General features: G+C 40.9%; 1 protein-coding gene across 4 annotated transcripts in view; it reads right to left on the bottom strand.

Moving 5' to 3' along the window:
- JAKMIP1 (janus kinase and microtubule interacting protein 1) overlaps positions 1–26,949 on the bottom strand; it is a 368,387-nt gene that overhangs the window by 11,973 nt on the left and 329,465 nt on the right. For 2 of the 4 annotated variants that reach the window (XM_043544667.1, XM_043544664.1), the window contains 2 exons: positions 24,269–24,322; positions 19,418–21,655 (listed from right to left, as the gene is read on the bottom strand). In XM_043544667.1, coding sequence (XP_043400602.1) covers positions 21,386–21,655; positions 24,269–24,322 — 324 coding nt within the window. In that variant the 3' untranslated portion in view covers positions 19,418–21,385. Of the gene's footprint in view, positions 1–6,010; positions 6,138–11,266; positions 11,369–19,417; positions 21,656–24,268; positions 24,323–26,949 lie in introns of those variants that run through there. The other 2 variants (XM_043544666.1, XM_043544665.1) reach the window with 2 other exon arrangements.

The following is a 26,949-nucleotide window of genomic DNA, read 5'->3' on the forward strand; positions in this document are numbered from 1 at the left end:
TGAATCAGGCATTTTTTAGTTTGACTGTGTGTAAAATATGGAGGTTACTTATTTGTAACTGGAGTTCTTCGAGATGCACTCTGAATATTCACACTCTTGGGGATGCTCCAATCCAGAGCAGCTAGGTTGGTGGAACCTTCTAGTAGCAGTGCCTGTTAAAGGTGCCTTGCGTGTCCCTTTCTGTCCCTAGTGCTCCCACCAGATCCTGAGCATAGCTACAAGAGGGGTATGGCTCAGTTGCCATCTCAGTTCCTTTCCAACAGTAATGTGGAATACCAAATAATGACATAATTAGGACTACACAGAAGCAGGGAAGGCAGGTGGGCAGCTTGAATATGCAGAGTGCATCCTGAAGAACTCCAGTTACAGGTAAGGAACTTCCATGTCTTCTTCAAGTGCCCTCTGCATAGTCCCACTCTTGGGAAAGTGTGGTGAACAGTATCTCAATAAGGAAGGAAGGACAGAGCCCTACTTGAACAATGATTGAAGTCCCACCCTGTCAAAACAAGCATTGGACCTGGATTCTAAATCAAGAGCATAATGAGTTGTAGAAGTGTGGATTGTTGTCCAGGTGGTGGCCTTGCAATCTCAACAAAAGCAATGTGCTTGAGAAATGCTGTAGATGTGGCCACCCCACTTGTACTATGAGCTCTAAGAAGATCAGGAGGGGAAAGCAAAGGTGATCTAAAGCTCTCCTCAATACAAAGACTGACCCATCTAGATAGTGATTGAGCTGAAGTGGCCCTATCCTTTGAAGAACATGTATAAGAGATAAACAATTTAGAAGAAGATCTGAAGACCTTGGTTCTACCCAGGTAACATGAGAACTCTTTTTGGAATGTTTAAGGAATGTAACCTAGCATCTCCTTTACTCATATGAGGTTTCAGGAAAAAATAAAGATACGTTTATATATTGATTTACATTTAAATTGGAGCCAATCTTTCGAATGAATCTGAGGTGTGGCGTAAGGACCACCCTGTCCCTATGAAAAATAGTATTGGAAGGATCAGCCATTTGTGAATTCAACTCACTAATTCTTCTAGCAGTGGTGATACATCAACTGAATCAATACTAACTTCAACTTCCACACGGGGACAGGATGTCTAGTGGGCAGATCGAGGTTCAATAGACAAACACCAGTCAGGAATGGTCTAGATAATATAGTCCTGCCATGAGTGCAGGGGACTGGACTAGATGACCTCTTGAGGTCCCTTCCAGTCCTATGATTCTATGATTGCTATTATGAAAGCTGTTTTTATTGCAAGGTGAAAAAGGGAGCGATCTTGTAATGGATCAAAAAGGCTCAGATATCAATTGAGTCTATACTAACTTCAACTTCCACATGGGGACAGGATCTCTAGTGGGTGGATAGAAATTCAATAGAGCCTTCAAAAAATTTCTTCACCATGTTATGTGAGAAAATGGTGTCTCTCTAACCTCTGTATTTACCAATGAAATAGACACAAGGTGTTCTCTAATAGATGACACAGATATACCCTCTTTTTTAAGTGTAACAGGTATTCAAAGATTATCTGTATGGAGGCTGAAACTGGATCTACATTCCTAATTTCTACCCATATAACAAATCTTTTCCATTTGCAGTCATAACACCTTCTAGTCAAGGGTTTCCGAGCATTAATAAAAATTGGCTGAAATTCAGTGGAGCAGGAAATTTCTTTCTGTCAAAGTCTTATTGCCCAAGCTGTTAGATGTAGAGATTCAAGGTCTGGATGGAGCACTCTTCCCTGTTGCTGTGATTAAAAAATCCATTGATAATGGCAGAGTCCAGTAGTTGCCCTTGGATAAGAGGAGTAGGTTGGTGTACCATTGTTGTCTTGGCCATTCCAGAGCATCTAAGATCATCTTAGTCAAATCTTGCTTTTACTTTGTTTCGAACTTTGGAAACCAAAGTGAATGAGAGAAATGCATATATTAAATCCGATCCATTCCCCAGTTTAGGAGAAAAGTGTCTGTCAAAGACTGGATGTCCGCTCCACTCATGAGCAAAACAGAGGGCATTTTGTAGTGAGACTGGTGGCAAACAGATCTATAGTCAAGAATCCCCAACGTTTGAAGATATTCTGAATTACTGGTTTTTTTTACAGACTTCATACATCTGAAATGATTCTCTGCTGAGGCTATCTGGCAATTCATTGTATTCTCTTAAAACATGTAAAGCTATCAGGTAAATGTTGTACAGTATGCACCAGTCCCATAGCTCTATCACTTCATTGTACAAGTGGATCGAATGAGTTCCCTGTTGTTTGTTCACGTAAAAAACTGCAGCCATGTTGTCTGCAACAAGCTGGATAACTAAATTGCATATCTGTGGAAGGAATGCTTTTAGGACCAAATGGATAGCCCATAGCTCCAATACATTTATATTAACTGGAATTCTTTGAAACTCCTTGAAAGCCCTTTTCTATATGAGTGTGGACATGTGCCCTCCAGTCGGTCTTTGACACATCCATGGTTACTATTAGGCATAAGTCCTAGACAGCTAGCTGTGGACTCAGTCTATTTTAATTTTCCCAGTGTATCATCTATCTTAATGATAAATAATCCATTTCCATTGAAAGGTAAGTCCTCTATTTTAGCCCTGGTGTCTAGTGGGAGAGAAGATGAACATAGCCAGGCAGATCCAGTTGAATCTGAGCCATCAGTTCAATCGTGCATCGGTGATCCTTTGTTGATGGATCTCCAGGCTTTGATTTTAGGCTCATAGATTTGGATACAGGTCTGGAACTGGAGACCCTGAACTCTGATTCCACCCTATATGAGTGACCAGAAGAGTTGCTAGAGATATGCTTAGTCTTCCTCTTTCTCACAACTCCAGAAGATGTTCTGAGCACGGATCCTTATGACTCCTGTCCAAATCCAAGGCTGGTGTAGGTTGTACCTTGGCTGAGGTCAGAGCCAAGGATCTGACCATAGGAGCCTCAACTGACTTGGAATCGCAGTCTGGCACCAAAGCTGAAGCTCTTATCACAGATCTAGATGACTTCTTGGATCTGGAAGTAGACACAGCCGACTCCAGTCTCCTACTTTTTCCACCAGACCCCTTTGAGGTCTCAGATCTGGCAGGCATAGCAGTTAGTGCCTCCTGTAACAGAAGGACCTGCAGTCTGTTTTGTCCTTTCTTCCTGGCTCAGGGGGTGAATGTGCTGCATATTTGGCAGCATGCCCGTGAGTGTTTTTCACACAAGCATTTCAAGCATTGTACATGCGCATCAGAGGAAGGAAAGACTGCCGGACATGGCGCATATTTCTTGAAGCCGTAGTTCCTTGTCCATCATAGTTATAATCGATTTCTAATCTAATTAAGAAAAATAAATTTTGTTATAGCTATAAAATATACTAATTACTTAACTACTAAGTTGCTACAGTATCTACTCATCTAAAACTATTACTATCACTTTAGCCTATTTTTTTATGTATTATTTATGTATTTTATTTTAATTTAGGCTATGGCACAAACTATAGAAAGAAGCAGATGTAAGATAGTTCCCGTCCTAATGCTGCAGCTATTGGAAGGAACTGAGGCAGCAATGGCACCAATGCCCTTCCTATAGCGAGCTCCCATGTCTGGTGCAAGTGCTAGGGACAGTAAGGATGGGACGAGGTGCTTCCAACGGGCACTACTGCTACAAAATTCTACCGTCCTAGCTGCACAGGATCAGTGCATCCCCAAGAGCAGGAATATGCAGAGGGCTCTCGAAGAAGAAATGTTTATTCTTTAAACGTCATCAGATTCAAAGTACGTAACAGTTATGAACAGTGCTCCCGCCACCCCCAATGCTGAGATTATGGAAATTTTGGGTAGAATATCATGCTCTCTAATTTTCATGTTGCTCGAAGAAGAACAATTCTTATAGAGTTCTAATTGGGGCTGGATGAACACAGTAAAACAAAAAGGACGTGCAAATATAATCTGCACAAATTTGCATGAACAGTGAAATTCACCTTTGGATAGATTGCCATTCTATCCATGCAATCCATGATCACTCTGATTTCTATCCTCTTGTTTTTGAACATTTCAGTCTTTTTAAACAGTGAGTAGAAACAACACCATGTGACTCAGGTGACCAATCACCAGCAAAAAATATTTGAAGATGCAGTCAAGGCAGATAGTTTGCAAGTAACCCAAAGGCTGAAATACATTTATATAAAGCAATCAAAACAATTCAAACAAACAAAATAGCAAAAAATCAAAGCTTCTTTGAAGATAATTTTGAAGCAAAGAAAAGGGCTAGATTCAGCTAAAAGAATATTCACTACATGTTCACCCAACTCAGTGTCTAATTAAAGAGCATCCCTATTCCAGCTTAAAATAAGAAACAATTAAGACATCCTTCAAAGTATCCTATCATTGGTCCTCTGTTCCTTTACTGATTTCATTTTCATGTAAAGCCATCACTCCATTTTTATACCACAGATCTTTTATTAGTCTTGAAATCTCTATAGATGTTTACTAGGTATAGTTTGGATTTTTTGTTGTTGTTCTTCCAAAGGTAAACTAAGAACACGGATCTAGTGTTATTTACCTCTCATTAAAACAATTATAATGTATTTAAAGGCTAACAACCACATATTAACCTCATACAACAGATAAAATAACAGCATGGCACCTCTTACACATGAGAACACTGCCTTCTAAGTGAAGTCACATTTCATCAGACAGTTTCTGTATTCCATTTCCCCATAAATAGCACACTGATGAAACGACGTGTGTTCACACAAAGAACAGATGATGCAGCAGAAGGAAGATTTGTAGGTGCACTGCACCATGGCTTAAAATTTCAGCAGGTTGTCACACATTCTGATCAATTTAAATGCCTTTTTCAACTGACCTTTACAAATTCCTATTACAAACAAAAGACACTGCAGTAGGTTGAATTTTGTTTTAAACCAGAAGACAATTCAGTATCAGTAAGAACATGTTAGCTAGTTAACAACAAATCCTATTACAGCTTAAAAAAAATTCACATACAATAGCTCAGTTTTACTATAAACAGATTCACTAAATCATTTATCCAGGATCAAGTTCAAGTTTAGAAAAGGTTAATCTACTCATAAATACATACTGCTCATGAACCCCGCCCCCCAAGTCTAGCCCCTTACATTAAGTAGTACTTTACTACTCGGTTATTTCTACTGAAACCATCAAAGAACAAGGTATGATCCAATGTGAGCCAGAGTATCAGAATCCAGCCTACGGTTTGTTTTTAATAATAAAGATTTGGACTTGTACCGTATATGCTTATCCTGTAAATAAAGCTGGACGCTAACCACAGATTCATAGCTCCAGCGAACAGGTGCTAGATTTGTTAGCTGTAGTTCTGTCTAATTCTTAATTTAACTAAAGAGCTGTGTTTGTTGGGCTAAGAGTTCAGATACTCTGGATAACAGCTGGAAGAACTTTGCATTCTTCAAGTTACGTAGCTTTAGTCATCTCAGTCACACAAGGTGAAATTCACCCTACCACATGACATCCAAATATTCAGGCTTTATGTGAGTGGAGTCCATGGAAGTTGGAGTTCATGGAGTCCAAATTCACCTCTAAATCCAGGACTAGAGTGCAAGGCTGCTAAAGCAGTTCCCCAGGGCTGCTGCTGCAACCAATCCACAGTGATTGTGACAGGGTCACAGTCTCTGCTGGCCCTTCCCTGGCTTGCTATCAGACCAACCCCATCTGTCCCTAAAAGAGATTTCTGCACCCGTCTTTACAGGGCCAATGCAGAGTGTGTAAGGTGTGTGCAGGTGCCTCTGCACAGGCTCTCAGCTGGCAATCCCCATAATTAGTCCTCGTGCAGGGGGTCTTATGAAGGTCCTCCAAACCAGGAGCGAATTTCACCCATAAGCAGCAATATTACTACTTACAGAGCGGTTGGGCAACACATAGTGTTACCATGACATACTTTAATGTATTAAAAGGAATAAACATGTAGATCTTTCTTAGAATCTAATAACTTGAAAATTATTAGCTAAACAAAGAAATTTGCTATTTGCATCAATAGTTACAAAGGCAAGGAGCTGTATGGTTAAGTTTTACTTTCTGTAGCAGAGGATTCAGCATACACCGTATGACCTCCATAGTGAAAAGTCAAACTTCTTTGTGATCATTTCCCCTTGGGCACTGAAAAACATGGAAACCAGACAAGCTGAACATATTGGCCCCAAGTCTCCCCTTCATTTAAGCTGTTTTGCACTGCACCAATGGTGCAAAATCACTCTAAAGCTGGCACAGCCTGTATTGGGAGGATCACGCCAGTGGAGGGGATCCTTGAGCAGCTTAGGGCAGCTGTACCCTGTTCCAGCACCCTCCTCATGGCTGGCATAGGAACATGGCCAAGGGAGAGGCCAGACCTCCTGCATCCCACTGATTCCCCATCTCTGTAATAGCTCCTTTGTGGCCACTGGTTATTAGCATAAGTTAGAGAAGTCCTAAGGCTGCTCTAATTTACAGAGACGCCAGCCCAGTGCATGGCTGACCCAGCATCAGCAGATCACAAAGGTGGTTTAAAGACCTAACCGGCCAAGTTCTTCGTATGGGGCTACTGTGTACGGATATTGCTGGTGTGCAGCATGTCGCAAACTCAGATCCTAAAGATGAACAGAACTCTCATTACCTACCAGATTATATTTTCACTTTCATATTCCCTTCCCCTTATCCCCGTCCTAAGGATCTGTTACTTCCCCCCATTATTTTTGTTTAATTTTAGATTGTAAACTCTTCAGGGCAGAGTCACTGTCTTTTTAAAATGTATCTGCCCAACTCTATGTATATCTGCACAACAATAACAACAGCCACACAACAGCTACCACCACCTGAATAGATGTTAGCTTCACTTCTGCTAGGTCGAAAGGGACTTGCACTTCTCATATTCCTATCAGCACAAAACTCTGCAGTCTGGCCAGCAGGCTTATGTAACCATGATGCATCTGGCTTTCTACCCCAAATAAGAAAGTAAGCCAGAGTATGCTGATACTCCTGCAATAAAACTGGGTCCCTGCTCATCTATGCCTTCATACCCTGTGTCTTTCATTCAGTGGGAACCACTGAAACCACAACATTCAATACTCCAAGTACCTGCAGTAACCATGGTAACATCTGATATTTACAACAGGAAAGAGAGTTGTTGCCATGTGGCAAATACTGCATTTTTATTGATGTCAGCTGAACTTACTATAGTTTTTCTTCTGGACTGTGAAATTTTCAGGACACTGGCAAAATATTTTACTTTCTGTTTGTACAGTTCCCAGGACAAACTGGAGAGGGTGCAGAAATGAGCCACACAAATTATTTGAGGGCTGGAAAAATGTCATACAGTGAGAGATTTCAAGAGGTTAATCTGTTTAATTGATCAAAAAGAAGATGGAGAGGTGACTTGATTACAGTGTATAAGTACCTTCATGGGGAGAAAATACTGAGTACTGAAGGACTCTTCATTGGAGAAATGCAAAACAAGAACCAATGGCTGGAAGTTAAAGCCAGATAAATTCAAACTGGAAATAAGGCACAATTTCTTAGCAGTGAGGGTGATTTAACTATTGGAACAACCTATTAAGGGCATTAGTGGATTCTCCATCCTTGATGTCTTCAAATCATGACTAGATGCCTTTCTGAAAAACCAAATACAAGTTACTGGGCTCAATACTAGGGTAACTGGGTGGAATTTTATGACCTGTGTTATACAGGATGTCATTATGGATGATCTAGTGGCCCCATCTGGTCTTAAAATCTAAGACTTTATAAACCTACAGTTCGAGAGGATTTTGATAAATTGGAGAAGGTTCAGAGAAGAGCCATGCCTTATACTGATATACTCGAAGAGCACAATCTTTTGTGACAAAGTCAGACCAGACAGCTATAAGAGAGTGGTGGAACGCAGGTATATCAGTCCTAGAATGGTGAAGACCCTTTTCCCTATGAACTGCAAAAATGGTCTCTCAGACTAATTAGATATGTGAGCCCAATTAAGGACTGCTGGTGACCTTTAAAAACTCCTCTTCTGGTGAGAGAGAGGGAGGAGGGATGAGAAATAAGCTGCAGCAGGGAGAAAAGGCTTCTTCTAGGTGGAAGGCTGGTTTTCTCCCCATAGTGGAAGCAATCCAGTTTACTTCTGTTTGGGGAAGAGCTGGCAACCATAAGCCAGTGTAATAAGTTGGCTTTCTGTGGAGGGGACAAGCAAATGTATATCTTTTGTATTGTGAGTTTGTTTTTGCTTAAGGGAACCACTCAGGCCTATCCTGAGGCCCACCTTGTAAATACTGAAAAATAAACCAAAGCAAATAATTAAAAACATCCAAAGTAGGATGGATTGACTCCAGGTCCACCCCCCAACCACCAGAGGGAGAAACACTGAGGGTGACGAGACGAAGGAGGTTTGCCACATTATTTAGCTTAACAAAGAGAAGTTAAGGGGTGACTTAATCACAGTCTGTAAGTACCTATATGGGAAACAAATATTTAATAATGGGCTTGTCATACTGGGAGAGAAACTGTAGCTCTTCGGATGGCAGATCACCTAAATGTATTTAAAGACATTTTACATAGCCACATGCAAAAGCCTGTAGGATTGACTCTAGAACAGTGTTTCTCAAACTTTAGCAACCCGAGGACCCCCATTTTGTTTTAAAATTTTTCACAGACCCCTAAATCCCCCACTCAGCCCCAGGCCCCGCCCCCACTCCACCCCTTCCCCCAAGGCCACACCCCTGACACGTCTCTTCCCCACCTCTTTCCACACCTCCCCTGAGCATGCCCCATCTCTGCTCCTCCCCCTCTCTCCCAGTGCCTCCTGCACGCCACTGAACTGCTGTTCCCCGGAGTGCAGGAGGCACTGGGAGGGAGGGGGAGGAGTTGATCAGCGGGGCCGGCGGATCCTGACATGACTCACAGACCCCCCTGGACTACCCTTGCATACCCCCAGGGGTCTACAGACCACAGTCTGAGAAACCCTGCTCTAGAATCCACCACACACTCCCTGAGCAACATTCCACCAACACAAAGGAGCAGTGAAAGCCAATGGATCTGGCCACTATGGAATTCTCACCAGTACAGCAGGAATCCCTAGGTGACGTATGGGGCTAATGCAGTGACTCTATGCCAACCCATCTGTAGCCCCGGATGGATGGGGTACAACCTAGGGAAAAGTGGGTGTGGCTGGACAACCTCTGAACTCTGATTATTCCTGTCTGCCTAAGTGGCCTCTTGGGAATGTGAGTAGTTAGACATAAGTTAGGGTGGTCCTGAGACTGCTGTAAATGTAGATCTGGAGTCTACCTGACTCAGGTCAGGCCACAATTAGAGAACCAAACAAAGGACCATAAAGCCACCTTTGTGCCCGCACACCTATCTTCTGAGGAGCACTGCTCAGCCAGACACAAGAATAGGGGTTCCAACCGATTAAATTTTCTCTCTCAGAAAAAAAGTTATCTATCCTTTAGGGCATAGGACCCATCCAAGTAACAAAGGAGCTGGGGGGACATGGAAAGGCTCCTTTGGCCACGAAGTCTTAGCTCCCTTCATGTCCTTTGCTGCAGGCACCCATAGCATCAACAAGAATGACTCTGTGGGCTAGCCAAGTTTTAGAATGAACAGCTTGATCATGTGACATCTATGACCTTCAGTTAAAGAGACTGATCCTGCAAACTCTCCTCTCACTTCTCTTGAAGTGCTTTAGAAAGAGAAGTGGAGCTCTGTATTCACATGACATGTACAATTTGGCCCAAAGTAGTAGAAAGTGACAGTTTTGTTGGCCATAAACTATTGCAAACCGTTTTATAACTAATCCCAGGCAAGAACAACATTTCCTAGACTCTATTTTTATAGCTTTTCCCTGACTTGGCATATTGTAAGCGGATTGTTCCCTCCATTTCTTACGCGTTTTCAATCTGGTTATTTATAAAGCAATTAACCTTTAGGAATGACCTTTACACTAACATTAAAACCTGTTTGCCCTAGGTTTTGAAAAAAAACATTTTCATCTTTTGAAAAAATGAATTAAATGTCTTGAAAATGTTGTGAAATAACCAAAAAGGAGATCACCATTATAATATGAAGTGTGTTGGCTGACATACAGTATATGAAAGATGGAAGGAATACAGTCCTGAGATTCAGACAGCCGATAGTCAGATGTGATAGTGTAAAGCTACTCAGGAAAATATGCCAGGATGAAAGAACATTGTTTTTATGCTTTCCTGACACAGTGAGTCTTTGCAGTAAACTATTCTCATTGATTCTTTTTACCAGAGTAAACAAACATAGCATACTTTATTTTTTCAAATCAAATACCTGCCCAAATTAGCTAAGAGTGAGATTCCTTGGCAGTTTCTTTTATCCAGTTCTCCTAAGATGAGACTGACAAATCTGAAGCAATGACTTGGCATGGAGCTGCTTTTCTGACCTTACTTTTGCTGTTTTCTTGTTTCTAGTGTGGCAAGATGGCCGATTTTAGTCTGGTGGGTCCTGCGCTTTTCTTGGCGGGGAGCTAAGATGCCGCCCTTTGTCCCTGCTCTTGGGTGCCGAGGGCCCCGCCACTAGCCCGGGAAGGTGGTAGAGGAGGGAAGCGGGGGAGGGGTCTGGGTTTGCTCCTTGCTCTGAGTCCCAGCCCCTCTCAACCCCTGTGGGTTTCTTACCCTCGTCCCCCTTAGGTGGGGTTACCCTTGGTCCTTAGATGCTGGGGAGAAGGGAGTCTCCCTGTCCTGCTGGGCAGCGTCCCCCTTACTTCAATTCTCAGGTCTTCCAAATCTTTCAACACACCTCCAAGCTCCCGTCCTTTCTCCTTCCTCCTCCTCCTCTGTCTGCCTGACGGAGGGGGTTTTATTAGGTTCCTAACAGGGCCTTAATTGACTGCAGGTCCTCCAATTAACCTGCAGCCACCTTCCCTAGTCTACGGGGAACCACGCCTGAATTAGCCTTGAGCTTACATATTTCCCCTCTAGCACTCTCCCACTGCTCCCTGGCTCTCCTGAATCACACTAGGGAAACGCACAAAGCAAAAAAGAGAAAATCTCTTTTTAACCTTTCTTTTCACATTTAGTGTAACAGTTAACCCTTGACTTTAGATATAGAAATGAATAGTAAACATAATTCAGAATTACAATCATATTGATTTAAGATACACACTATTTTTATTGATCACAACAGCAGAAACAATTAATTGAAAGAACAAAGTATTAAGTGAATTGCAACTCCGCACTGATTTCCCTATGCTGCTTTGCACTTTCAAGCTATTTCATATAAATAATCCATGCAGATACCTTGAGTGCTGTACCTTCACTGTATTTTCTTTAGTTTCTTTGGTCATCCAAAATTAATTTCTTCAAGAAAGACAACGGAGCTAAACCTTGCCTTCCATTCACCTTCAAAGAAATAGACAAACAGTCAAGCAAGCTTAGGTTTTCTCCAAAGTAAAATATATACATAAGGGCTCCAAAATGCATACTTCTATTATACATAATACAATGTCACAGCAAGTAATGGAAACATTTAATCAGGCTTAATGACTCAGTCACAATATGAAATCAGACAAGGAATATAATCAACCACAGAAGAAGCAGAATTTAATTAAACAGCAATGTTGTTATTGCATGTGCACTTCGCTGACACTAAGGACTAGTTTATACCTTCGGGCCCAGCCCTGAGCAAGAGGCAGTGCATACACATTACCCACCCCAGGAATGGTTCCAGGACACACACTGCCATTTCTTGTTCCACAGATGGGTAAGTAAGCTATAGCAGCCCTTGAAGAAGGCACAGCTTTGTTTCTGCTCACATGGCCAGCTACTCAGGCCAGCAAGTAGGAGGAGGCAGAGCCATGGATCTGTCCACTTCCTACTTCTCTCTGTGCAATCTCCCCCTTTCCCCCGCTTGCTCGCAGTGGGGAATACTTGGAGAGCCATATCTGTGTTTCATGGCAGACCAGAGACAGTATTCCCCCACACGTCTCAGCTTGGCTAGGTAGGACAAGGACATAATCGTGCTCTATTTGATTGTCTCACAACACCTCTATGAGGTTACTATGGTAAATATTATCTCTGTTTTACAGATATGGAAACTGAAACACAGAGTTGAAGTGAAATACCATACAATACAGGATAAAGGGTATGCTGAGAGATTAATTAATGCCTCTGCTCCACTCCTTGTTGCTTCAGTTTAGCATAACGTGTTGTAATAGTGCACTGGGAAGAAAACCATTTGGATTCAGCAACACGGTTAGTTTGTACATCAAGGTTAATGGCTTTGGCCAGCCATGTAGCTGTCCCCACATCTCACTTAAGTATGGGCTGAAATGCGTATTAGGCGGGTTTGGAGGGGAACTGCTAGAACTGACAGAGCTGATTGGTCCAGAAAAGAGGCTAACAGGCAGATAGCAACACTGGGAAGCTGGTGAGAGGCAATCATTAGGCACAAAGGATGAACTCCCTAATCTCTGTCATAAAACTGGAGTGTATAACTCTGATGTGCGTGCAATGTGCACATATCTGACATCCCTAGATGCTTGAAAATGTTTGTGGTTAACCTATTGGGTTTCAAGGAATGACTGTCCCAGTTAATCTCTGGCAACCGTAATGGCAGGATCCAGTGAGGTACAGGGACACTAGCTGGGACAATTTAACTCACTCCAGTCCCTAGTATAAGGCTGAGAGTGACCAAAGCCAGAACCAGCAGTAAGGATTGAGACAAGGTGTTGGATTTCAACTTCCAGCATAGACTGAAGCATCCATCATCAGTGCCATAATTCTGAGTATGAAGAAGAGGCAAGAGGATGTGATTTTGGTATGAAGCCAAATCCTGATGGCTGGCTGTGTGAAGAGAGGTTATGGGTGGTCTCTGTCTCATGATGAAGGACCTTTATTGCAATCTACTAAGTATGGTGTATTGCATTGGACACATTTGCTGCTGGTAACAACAGCAGTGATGTTAAATGTTAACTAGTCACAGTTCATAAAGTTCGGTTAATTTAATTAATAAAGTTGAGGTTACACATAATCATCTGCATGGTAGCTTACCACTTCATGTCTTGTCTCTACTCATACACAGATGCATAAAGGGGCAAAAATCTTTCACATTCCCATTTGCTGATTTTGAGTACTACCTTATCTTTCCCCTCTTGTGGATATGAAAAGAAGTGGTATTAATCATCAAATAATTTCCTTCTTTGACCTAAACTTATTCTTCATTTAAGATGAAATGTGACCGCACACTGACATGAAAATCAAGGTCAGAGAACTGCATGCAGTCAATTAGCCAATGCTTTCATGCAGAGAGCAATATTTGAAAAGGAAAAACTGAAAAAACCTCTCGCTCTCTTAACCTGTATAAGTAGCAATATATGTTACACGTGCTTGGTCCTGTTTCCTTCTGTTTGGAAGATACCAGAAGCATAAATTGTATCAGAGTAATGTAATCAGGAAGCTTAACATTAAGTTTCAGCATGCATCTCCTAAGAAAACCATTACAGTGTTTATATGGGGAAAATCCAATTTAAATAAAAATATAGAAAATGAAAAATGAAAATATAAATAATCAATGCAAGTGCTTTTTAAAGTTAACAGATGGCTCTTTTTAGAGACTGAAGGCCTCAGGTTAGAGATTGTGAGATTTCTTCCATACTCCTCATCAAAATATATCGCATCTCCCTTGATAGCCACTATTTCTGCAGACCATTCAAATCTTCTTTACCCCTAACAGAGTCACATTATTGTAAGCAAACAATACTGAAATATGAATCAGGGCTTGATGGGGAGAACATACTGAAAAAATAAACTTTCCATTTCATGTATGAGAACATTTTAAACATTTTTTTAAACAATTATGATTTTCTTCTCTATTTCCTCAAGTCTAATTGCAGCATTGACATACAGCAACTAGTTAAAGTGATAGGATTCCTGGCAGATGTAGAATGACGTGACAAATTGTAGTCTGGCTTATTTCTCACTTTCCTGTACATGCATCTATGATCACCAAGCTAACCAAGCACTCCAAAGTTTTAATCCCAAGACAGCTTTTAAAATTGTGGTACCAGACAGGAGAGCAAAAGGTCAGATCACTAAGCCATTTTAGCCCCAAAACTGGAAGGAAACAGCCATAACCCATTAACCCTGAACTCTGCACCCCATACCGTCTCTTGATTTAAAAAGTTGCTGAGGATTTTGGATTTCCTGTTTATGCCCAATTATCCTTGCAAATCCTTTGTCTCTTCTCAAGTTCAATGCTATGGAATTTATTACGAATGACACCAGACAGCTTCCAGTATGCTGTCAATGCACTGAAATGCTTACATGTGTTTTGGAGAAGTTACACATTCTTTATTTGCTTCAAAGTACGTGAACCATTGTCTTTTGTGGGGAGAAACGTGTGTGCCTTTAAATGAGGGACATCCCCACCTACCACCATTAATGTACAAATGATTTAAGCATATAGCTGCTATTTCAATTATCTAAATAGTATGAACTCTTGCATTTATGTATATCCCAATGTATGAGTGGGTGTCTCTCTCTCTTACCCTCTGTGACAGATTTTGATAGGTATTCAGCACTTCTGAGTGTTTGCTCTACACATCTACATATGAAACAATTTTTACATAAAGGTAATGTACACAACAACTCCCACTCTGATCTATATCTATATCTACAATCTAAGAGATAGAATAAATTAGCTAGATCCTGTGAATACTTATTCATGTAACTAGACTTGATGCAAACAGTTTAATTCCAGCCTGAGTAAGGGGTTTTCAAGATCATGTCTTTTATCAACAGAGTTTATGGTCCAATCCTTCTCATATTGAAGTTAATGGGAAAATGTCTATCAACTTCAATAGGTGTCGGACTAGTTACTTTATTCATTCATTTAAAAAAGTTCATCTCCCCATGCAGTATCTGGAATGTTCCCTGGAGCTGTTTGGAAACAAAGGGAAGTGGGGAGTTCACAATTCCACTTTTTGCCAACTTCCTGATGAAACTTAGTTTCAGTGGAATTTTTCTGACCGGCTCTGAAGCTTACAGTCTTATTAAAAAATAACAAAAGCTTGGATGAACAAACAAACAAACAATCAAACAACCATTTCTTAAAACCAGCTGAAAAAAAAAAGAGACCAAAATATGGGGAAAGTACTTTCTCTCAAGAGTCTTTTATATTCAATGGGATCATGAAATCATTCCTATCAAGGCTTCAGGAAAAGTGTGTGCTTTTTTGTTAGCTGTTCAGCAGCTGTGAGGAACAATCTACGACATAGTACAAAAGTCCTTTTAGAATGTGAAAGAGAGCAGCGGTGAGGGGAACTTAGCATCCAACAGCCTCAGGCCATGTGCTCTCTACCCATTTCCCATTCTCAAGGCAGAGTTAATTTCACAGCCAAACTTTTTAGCAGGATCCTGAGCACAAACAAAACATCCTTTGTACTTGGAGGGAAGGAAAGCAATACAAGCTGAATTTCTGATGCAGGGTCCTTTTCCCCCCTCCTAAATGTAAAATGCAGCCAATACAGTACTAGACACTCTCAGAGAGCTGGTTGACAGTCTCAACAAAGCAGGTAGCAAAAATGATCTGGCTTTTCAGGGTGACACACAAAGAAGAGAGCTGTGATCCTTTTAAAGAAATGAAATGGTTTCTTTGTAAAACAGAAGATGTCAAGAAGGTTCACAAGAGAGAACAATTTTAACTCTGTTTCATTTAGCTGGCTTACACTTGAGAGTTATTTCATTGTGGAGCTGCTTCACTCTGAAATTCCAAAGTACAATTCGGATGTGTCTACATTAAATTATTTTCCCATCGATGTTACAATTGCTAGAGCTCCCTCAATGGAGTAACAATAATTTAAGTGCTAGATAGAAAAGGGTGCCTGCATTTTAATCACTGGTTTGTCTAACCTTGCTCAGAGCAGGTTTTCCTATAGGAGGAAACTATCTGGCCCTCTATTGGTATTGCATTTAACGTTCTGTAATTTAGTATCTTATCAGTACTCAGTGTAGCCTTTTGTGCAATAATTTAGTGGACTTACCTTTGCCTCACAAAAAACATCCTTTCTTGGTCAAATATACCCAAACAATATCTCCTTTCCAGAAGTCAGGTTCACACCTGAGGTGAATTTTAGGATCATCTTCCAAGGACATGTAATTGTAGACTGCAACAAACTAAAATAATGTGTTATAACACCAGGACTCTTCAATGAATGGCACCTTTGTAATTAGTACCCTGTCCCACATGAACAGCCACACAAAGTCTTAGCTTTCAGAGCTCTCTCTGATGCAGGGGAAGCCAAGGGCCTAATCCAATGATCTACCCACCATTAACATTAATCAGGGAGTGTGTGCCTATATATATATATATTATTCCTCCCTTTCTTACGTGGCTTGCAGGGTTACTATAGCAACCTGTATGTGACCTGCATAATCAAGATAGCTGGGAAGAGCTGTTAGTTAATGTATTTATGGGCATGAATGGGAAACTTTAAAGATTAATGGCCCAACGGATTCAGATATATTATAAATACAGCTCTAAAACACATTAGGCCAAATCCATGCTTGGTGTAACCCCACTGAAGTCAGTGCAGCTACACATCATGGATGAATTAGTCCCACTGCAGGAATATCCTATAATTAAAGTTTTGACTTAAAATATGTAAAAGGCAAACTATGCTTTGTTCTTGGAGTAATGTGCAGCAGGCAGATGCTTAAGGGGGTACGGAAAGTTGGACCGAAAAGGGCACAAATAACTCAACGATGTCATCCATCATCAGTGACTTTATTTTGCTAGTTGCTAGTTTTGTAAATTAATAGCTAGTGTACTGTGTGTGTTTGTCCATTTTAGTCTTCTCAGAGTCTCATTTCATCCATTATAGCAGGTAGGCTATACAGAAAGGGCAGCCTAGTCAATGCAACAGCCAGCCCATGATAAATTTGTCTGCCCTAGTCTGCAGTCAATCATAGCTGGTGTAACGTATCCATTTGATTTCACCAGCCACACATCAGCAAAGAATGGCTGACTGTCCAAGTGCACCGCTGCTCTTTCCTCATACTAAAAAGACGTTTGCATCACATACTAAAAAGATTGTATGTGGCAGATTGTTCCACACAGCTGCGGAACAGCTAACACACACACACACTTTGGTGAAGTCAGCAAAAGAATTTGCAAAGTATAAACATTGGTGGAAATGGTGCTGGAGCAAGCTAGTGCATAGCTTAGAGCAGTGTTGCAGACAGATTACAATACACTGGTCAACTACAAAGCCAAGGAGTCAGGGTTGAACACATGACAAATATTGGACCATAGAAACAGAATGAAGACTGGAAAGCAAAAGAAGAGGATGCTGGCTTGGTCATCACCTGGACAAACAAAGGCCACTTTCACCGATCATAAACTGAGGTGGGGGCAAAAAGTATGTGAACAGAACAAATACAAACATAACTACATGATGTAAGATTATACCAGGCTGAAGCACTTGCAGCAATGATGCATGAGTTGAAAAGATATTAGTGGGAAATCAATCGGTCTATGCAAAACAAGGAGGGACGGTAAAGGAGAATTCTACCATGACGAACATAGGATATTGACATTGGGAAGAGAAGATGGTGGACAACAGGACAGAGTTGCATTGGTTCTGAAAGCTGAAGGCAAGCCAGGCTCTTATGACATTTAACCCAATATCTCCTTGTATGTTGAGGATGAGAGATGATGCAGGAGCCTTTTTAAAAGGCTTCCTAGACATCAACTGGGTGGCCTCTTTTGACAACATCTGCGGGTCCCCCTTCATGCCCACAGCACATGGAGCAGTGCAGTAAGCCTTGTTTCAGGAGTCTGCACTGGAGCACTAGTGAGGATTAGTAAAGTTTGGGGATTACTGGATAATAGTACAGATTACACACAGTCCCACACTGCTCTGTGGGGAGAATTATTTCACTCACATTGGCTCTGGCACTCAGTAATCCACAGACCTCACTGTATATCCTCCCCTTATGCCCTTTAGCATGGATTAGTGATGCCTAGATGCTATAATGATAGGAGAATGAAAAAGCAGGCAGTCACAATATTCTAAGATGACTACAGTTCTAAACCAAACAATTGGAACAAAGGGCTTGAAGGAATATTAGGTGGCACAGAGGGTAAGAGCATTAGCATTAGAGATGAGATTAATAAGTAAACATGAATTTGTTGTCTCACTTTATCCACATTACCAAACCAGCAGCCAGGTCAGTATGATAGTCCTTTCTTACTCACACGCTGGGCTAGTGGGGATGCTGCAGGTCAGCACTGAGGTGCATTGTCAGAACTATGCTGTCAGGGATCATGGGTCTTGAATGTGGGTCCTCAGACTGTAGCCACCATCCGTCAGCATACTTGTACCAGCAGGAGTGTGGGCTAGTGGACCCTAGCTCACCAGAGGGACTGCCTATGAAGCTCCTGATTGGAAGAGATATCCATCTTCTCTGGTTGGCTCATTTTAAGCCGGAAAGAAGGCACAGGAAGTTGTCTCAGAAACTAGGGGAATCCCTGGCTGGCTGCTACATTGGACCTGTCCCATCCTGTTCCAAATATCTACTTATATGCCCCCACCCATGGCAACAGACGTTGACTCCAATCTTTGGCTTGACTTCTGACTCCATCTCTGACCCTTGGCTTGACTCTTGACTCTGTTTCTGCTACATTACCAGATTCTGTGCTCCACTTAGGACTAAATCAAGAATTGCCTCTTCTCCTGTGGGTTCCAGGACTATCTGCTCTAAGAAACAGTTATATATGGTGTCAAGAAACTTTACCTCTGCATCCTGTCCTGAGGTGACATGTACCCAGTCAATATGGGGATAGTGGAAATGCCCCATTATTATTGACTTGTCTATTTTTAATCTCTGGAGCACTTCACAGTCACCATCACTATGCTGGTCAGGTGGCTGGTACTGTATCCCTACTGCTATATTCTGATTATTCAAGCATGGAATTTCTATCCATACAGATTCTATGGTACAGTTTGGTTCATTTAAGATTAGTACTATATATAGTTGTTCTATATATATATTGTACACCTTTGAAAGCTTCGAGCTTCACCATCTTTGAAAGCTTCAAATACTAAACCAAAAATGGTAAGTAGCTAAAATATTGTGAGTGACTTTAATGCTAATGGTATAAAGGACTGATAGCACAGGCGAGAGGCAAGCAGAGTGCAAAATTTCTGCCTATGTTATGGATTGGGACATAGGTAGTCAGACCTAGTGATCATAGTTTGGTTGAAACTATAGTAAAGAACAGAATTATGAGACACATAGATGAACACAGTTTGTTGGGGAAGAGTCAACATGGCTTTTGTAAATGGAAATCGTGCCTCTCCAATCTTTCAGAATTCTTTGAGGGGGTCAAACACACACGTGGACAAGGGGGATCCAGTGGATACAGTGTACTTGGACTTTCAGAAGGTCCCTCATCAAAGGCTCTTCAACAAAGTAGGCAGTCGTGGGATAAGAGGGAAGGTCCTCCTACACCTGGCCTGGCGTGGGCTGGGGTCCCACTGATTTGCCCGGCCCAGCGCAGTCGGGGCCAGTGTCACACTGGCATGACATGGCTGGGACCAGGGTCTCTCTGTCCCGTGGGGCTAGGGTCCCGCCAGCCCACCCGACCCACCGCGTCAGGGGTTGGTGTCCCACACTATTAGGACCAAGAAAGGGACCTTGTAAAGGATGTTCATGCCTTAATCATGCTGAACTCTGTAAAACTTGCCCTTATGCCTCAATATCATGTCATGCATTCATAAAAAGTCATAATTCATTATATAGTCTTTTAAGCTAACACACCTCTCATGATTATCTTATATTTATGTGAAGCCCTGAAGATAGCCCTTAAGCAAGAAGAAAGCTTATGCAAGCTACCTGCTTTGACAAAGTATGTTGAATTTGAGTTACCCTGCATGCTGTGTACTGTGTTCACACAACAGCACACTCACACTTTGCTTCCATTTTCATTCTGGGATGTATATAATGCAGAATCATTTCGGGAATGGAGGAAAATCTGAGCAAGGTAAGCTGTTTATTGTCTCAAATCGTGTCATGTGAAGGATTCACAACAAAACCCCCTCCCAACCCCAGATTTCAACATCTAGGAATTAAAGGCAAGACATTCTTGGGAAGGGGCTCTGACTCCTCAGTTTACTGCCCTCATGATTTGGGTGAACCTGAGATTTTGGATGTTTGGGGTACGTGTTTCTGTAGCCTTGAGCTGGAACACCAACAACAAACACGCACTAGCAAAATTTGGATTCAGGTCCAAATCCGGATCCAAACTCTGCAAACTACTAACACCCTAACCACAAGGCCAACCTGAATCTCCTCTCTGCACAAAATGTACTATGGTTTTACTTACATTCTTCCTCAGTGAGATAGAAAGCTATTGTGCATCTTTTACTTACCGTGTCTCCCAAAATACTTAAACTTTTAGTTCCTTATATTTCTAATTCATGCGACCTTGAACATTAATGGTTTTAATTACTCTAACTGTGCTTTCCCATAGCTGAATACCTTTGTACAGATCCTTACTAATAAACCCTCTCTAGGATTTAGTGAATTCGATCTGCTCACAGTCACTGATCCAAGATACCCCTTAACGTCACACTACAGATCATCTACTCCTTATTGGCCAATACCAGAGCTGAACCAGTCTTACTTTTAAGCCAGTCGGATAATTTTACCCCCCAAAGTTCGGAGGGACAAGAAGCAGATACCCACAATCCCAGTTTTCCTCATCATTAAATTAACTCCAGCACAGACATGCCAAACCCACGAAAAAAATGCAGAAATTGGGCTTGTTTTTGGTTTAATTGGCTTGTGAGTTGCTTGTTAGCTAGTTTTGGGATTGTAGCTTATTGCTTCTTTTTTTTAATCAGCTTCTGGCAAGCAGGGACATGGGGGGGGCAAGCAGGGCAAGGGACAAGTGGGGACAAGGCGGGGAGAGAGTGAGGGTTGCACAGCGGGCCCACCACAGTCCCAGACTGCACGCTGGGGGGAATCTAGTCACACAGAGTGTTGGGGTTCTGAGGGATTGGATGGTTTTGGCCTTGTTTTCAAATGGGGTTAGCTTGATTTTTGGCTTATTGTGAAAGTCTGGGTGCTTATTTACCGCGTGAAAGTTGGCAACTGTGCTCCAGCAGCTCCTCCATCTACAGTTACATTATGAATTTCCTTTTCTAAGACAATGAAACTCTAACGTGTGCATGCAAGGTACATATTAATGAACAGCCATCATATGTTTCACCAAAAAGGCAGCAGAAAAAAGCTTTTCATTTCTGTCGAACTACTTTGATGTACAGTGTATTACTGATAACTCACAGGTTCTTTGGTATTACAGGTGCCTACTGATTAGAACACAAACATGCATAAGTTGTAAACAGGTGTTTGTCATGAGGCCAGTAAAATGTATTCAGTCAAAAATGACCAGAGGATAAGACTTTCCATTGATAACACAGATGCAGTTTCTGCTACCTCATGGGAGCTGGCACCAGGCTTTTGGTCTTCGGGGTAATCACTAAAGGCAAATGATGAAGCTTCCTTTTTTGTTAAAGGACAACTAAATCGAACATTCATCTTCTCAGAAGCCAAACCAGAAGAACCAACAGTCTGAACGCTGATTTGAAACGGCACAGAAAGATCCAGATTTTCTAAAATAGTCTGAAATGAGAGGAGATCTCCATTTTAAAATGAGTTGAAGTCACGCATTAGAGCAATACTACTATTCACACAGAACTTTATGTAACACATATTAGGCCAATTTTCCACTGGTACAAATGGGCACAAGTTCCTTTGATTTCAATGGAGTTTTGCCTGTTTACGTTGCAAAGAATTTGGCCCAGTGTGTGTGCACATGTGCCTGTGTAAAATAAGGAGTACATCAATGGGGACAGGGTGAAATGGTATAAAGGTTTTATCAGCATAAGTTTGGGATGTTCACATTACTCATGAGTGTGAAAACCACTCGTGAGTAATGCAGGTCATTCCAAGAAAGCCTTTGCACCATCCCCACTCCCCTGTTCACATATTCTGTATATGTCACATCTTACATAAGAAAACATTTTACACGATTTAGAAAGATTTTAAACTCTTCTTCTTCTCATCTTCCCCTTTTGTGGGGAGGGCAAAGCACCTATTGGCTACCTGGGTGCATATGTGGGCCCCTTGAACCCAGCTGTAAAGGGCTCAGAGGGAGTCATAAAACCCTTTAAAAGAGCACTAAAAAAGCTTTTCCATTCATTAAAATGTCACTGTTGTCAAGTCTGTGATCTCAGTCCCTTCCAGGGCTAGAAACAGTACAGGGTCACACAGGGAAGCTGGGAATCTCCCCTTTTCCAGAGGTAGAGAGAAACAAAATTCTGGACTTCAAGCTTGATATTTTTATGTCTAGAATATCCATTGCTGGTCCAGGCCCATCTTGCCCATCCTAGGCCTCGGGTAGGGATAATTTGCATGTGTGAGACAGGAGAATGCCACATGTTGGGGAAGGGGCAGGAGAAAAATATTTCTCTAGTAGGTTTTTTTTTTTAATTTGATTTTGTTTTGTTTTTAATGGCAGCTGTTTGAAGTTGCTCAGTGGTCTGGAATGTTGAAATAAGTCCTCAGAGTAGAGTGCAGGCAAGGCAGTCAAAGGTGCACAATAAATTAATTTCTCCTATGTCTCTGCAATTTAGCACATCTTTCCTCTACCTAATGCATATTACCTACACATATGTGGTATATACACAAACAGGAAGACCGAGAAAAACTAATCCACATAATCAGTTCCGTTAAAAGAATTTCCAATTGATTGACTACACTTGGAGTTCATTACAAAACATGTTTAAAAGACCAAATAACCAAACGTTGCCAATTTATTGTCTAAAGACAAAGCAGTACAGTACAGAAAGGAAAGCATTAATACCATGCTAATCCTTCTGAGAAGCTTTTTTCTCACAGCATGTAGTTCATCTTATATAGAAGGTGTGCTTCAAAATATGTCCCTCAAACCACTTATATTTATAGCACAGTTGCTTATAAGTTTGAAAGCAATTTATACATCACTTAAGGTCCAACCCATGAGTTTGTACCAGTTCCTTAACTTGTTCTGTTCCTTTCCTTATCTCTGTTTTGGATATTACACTTGAAACCAGTTGCCCCTGAAGGTACATATACTAGGACACAGAACAGATGTATCTTGCCTTTGACAGACTTTATATTTGCTAATGCCAAAAGCTACACTGAGCTTTGCAAAGTACATATATCTCTTGATGCATGTGAACAAAGTGAACAGAGTTGTGGGAAACATATATCATTCAGTTAACATAACTGACTACTTGCTGGGAATAATACAATATTAATATGGTATGCCCTACAGCTAGCATATATCTATTGGCTAACGGTCACTTAAGAAAAAGCATACTATTTAATTTTTAAAGGCAATGTGTTCACCACAACACACAAGGATACTAAATACACAGTAAGCACATATTTATTTATAAATTTCATACTGAGTCAAAGACAACTAAGATGTCTGGAAAGAGAGAGATGTGTATGAAAAGCATGGCTGAATGTTCCATGATACTACATGAAACATATTACTTGAGTCACATGTTCAGTTAATCTCTGTTGCCTAACATGATAGCGCTGGTCTCTGTATACTTTCAGTAATAACTGGAAATGATACTACGAAATTGCTGCCAACAGTTGACTCGGAATGAGATTTGGCACTAAAGCCCAACGATCGACGCTGAAAAGACTAACCAGGAATCGTGCTGGGTGGAAGGAAGCCGACTCGTTCCCACCTGGGATTATGAAAAGCCACAAAGCATCTGATGGGAGATTTTCAAGAGGTGATAGGAGAGAAGCACACAAACCCCAGGTGGAATTAATGTGTGCTTGATGATGCGCATCATCTATGATGTCCTAGGAACTGACCTTATGATGTCTCGCAACTCATAAGCAACACAGTAGACTGGGTAGAACAAGCAAACATATCCTCAAAAGAATTTCAGGCAAATGATTTAGGAGATATATATGTAATACCAGGTACAATGATCTCGTTTCAGGTTCCTGCTCTTCACTCTAACACAAAATCCAGTGATTATTTCTATTAGTTATATTGCTGCAAAAGGATGATGCTAAGCAGCACTACCTTCAAAAATTACCCTGTAATCAAGGAAATAATATCCCCTCCCCCATCACTGCATGGCCTATGAAATTATTCAGCTCAATGGTTTCTCCAAATTAAATACTGATAACAAATAATATCTTTCTACAAAAACCTCTGCTTACCTTCGTGCATGCTGAACTCATAACAGATTTATGAAATTTCCCATCTGTATATATCTGCAATGTAATATAAAGTTCAGTTAAAGGTTAACGAGAAAATAAATAGCTTGTTTAAATTACCTAATTTAGGTTGTGGAGGCTATTTGGAAATTTACCTACTGTAGCTATGAATTTTTAGGTGCTTATTCAATAGTGATTTACATTTTACTACATTTCATTTAGGGTGATTTGATTAAGTGGGATTAAGAGGCACATACCCTTGTGCTGGTTTTCTGCCAATGATTTCACTGGAGCTCTATGACGCTGGCAATGTGAAGAGTGTTCTCGTGGGTAACTGCCATTGACACTAGTTTGTGAAAGAGTAACTTGTGTGCCAAAAAACTCCAGCCTTTAAACATATTGGGCCAGATCCTAAAGCATTTGCACCATTTTTACTCCGGGCCAGATTTTAATGAAGTTAGGCACTTAACCTTCTTAGGCAATTTTGAAAATACTAGGCACCTATCTGCATCTTTAGTCACCTAAATACCTTTGCAGATCTGATCCTCAGTTCCTATTCAAGCAAACACCAACTGAAACCAGTGGCTAAGGGCTTGTTTATAATGCCCTGTAGTTCAGATTATGAGGCTGTGAATTGTGGTGCACACTAGCACGCTGTGCACAAACTGCCCGATGTGGTTTCTGCTGGTGCGAATTCAAAAGTTCCTAGTTCGCATTAACAGAGTCCTGTTTGAAAGAGTACTACATTAAGGAGAACTAGGTACATTTTAGTTCACTCCAGCAGTGTACACAAACATCAGTTAGAGCACAGAGAATTTGCTGCACTCTGTAATTCACACCTCCATAGGCTGCACTGCAGCGCAGGGTAGACATAGCCTAAGTAAGGACCACAAACCAGGTTCTGCCACACTTATGCATCACAAGCAGTAATTGATTTCAATGGGACTATTCAAAGAGTAAGGGACTATTCAGCAGAAGATGGCGCTGAGCAAGGGTTTCAGGGTTTGGAGCATTGTTTTGCACTTGTCAGAGTTCCCACAGGAGTACCACAGTGCAAAGACCTTACACAAAAAAATCTTGTTGCTTTTTTTTTCAAAATTTCCAAAGTCTAATGCATACACAATAGTAAAGTGGGAAATGTAAATAGCATTCCAAAACTACTGCCCTAAAGTTATGACACATGTAAGGTACAATTTAAGGCAGTTTCAAGTAAAGCACACACACACATAAAAATATATACCTGTGTCTGCCATAAGCCTGTAAACTATATACTTTGAAGACTGCACCTGCTCCTAGTGAAATCAAGAGGAGTTTTACCATTGTCTTTAATAAGACATGTTCAAGTCCTTGGTTAGGAGATTGCAATCACATGCCTTTAAAAATTCATCAGCGAGCTCAGCCTATATATACACATGAATTCAGGTGCAGGCATGAATAAAAGAAATGTGTGATAACTTATTGCTCTCACAGAAACTACAATAAGGGAGATGGGAAGGCAGGGACAGCATCTCTTTAAAAATTGATTAGCATATAACTGATGTAGGAGAATTATTAATATTATACCATTTTGACTACAGCAAATGGGAACAAAATATACCATACATCCACAGGTCTTAAATGCATTAGTCATTGGTACAACTGGGATATTATATATTATACAATCACAAATTGACAATGGAATAGGGTTTCCAAAAGTCACTTCAAAGGGGAGCTGTTCATAGCTTTTTAAAGAAAAAGGATACACATTTATACCAATTAGAATAATTGGATAATAGTTAATTGAGTTTATTCTTGCCAGGTTACAGTTGAACATCTTTTTTTTTCAAATGATGGCAAATATAATGAAATATTCTTATAATATAATGAAATTATATTCACCCCTTATTCTGGACATGTAACTCACATTAATTTTACATGCTCTTATTGAGGTAGCATGTTATATTGCAGAACATCATATGTTATTGACAACAAATGTCTTGTATATCCTGGCAACCATGGCAAATGAAATATTTTTCTTATTGCATTAGCATATTTTATATTTCTGATTAGAGCCATTTTCACCCTAGAATTATGAAGGGGAAAACTACTTGCTATCTTTCTTCTCCTGAAATGAGTTGGAGAGAGAGGCAAAATGTATCATACAAGTGGCAATTCAGCATCCAGGGAAAACCAAAGAACTGGGGCGTGGAGACTGAAGTACCCTGTTCCCCTGAGAAGTATCTGCCGTCCAGGTCTGGAGAAGCCTGCACTGTACAGCTGACCTGCTCTGCAGAGATATAAAGGATTTCTATCTTCAGGGCTATCAATCTGGCACCTTGTACAAGAATTAAACTCACTTAATAAAGTAAAATCAATTTCCCTCATTATTATAGGCCAAATTATGATGCTTTTACTCATGTTGAGTAGTCCTTCACTTCTCAAATAGCCCTATTCAAAGGATGATCCAGTGGTTAGGGCACTAACTTAGGAGACCCAGGTTCAATTCCCTCATCTGCTACAGATTTCCTATGTGATTAAGACAAGTCACTAAGTATATCTCTCTGTACCTCAGTTACCCATTTCTAAAATGGGGATAATAGCACTGCCCCACCTCACAGGGGTGTTATGGGGGTAAATACATTAAAGATTGCGAGGCAGTAATGGGGGCTATAAAAATACCTACAATAGACCTGAAATATTCAGCA

Source organism: Chelonia mydas, chromosome 4 (assembly GCF_015237465.2).
Source record: "Chelonia mydas isolate rCheMyd1 chromosome 4, rCheMyd1.pri.v2, whole genome shotgun sequence".
NCBI classification, from domain to species: domain Eukaryota; kingdom Metazoa; phylum Chordata; order Testudines; family Cheloniidae; genus Chelonia; species Chelonia mydas.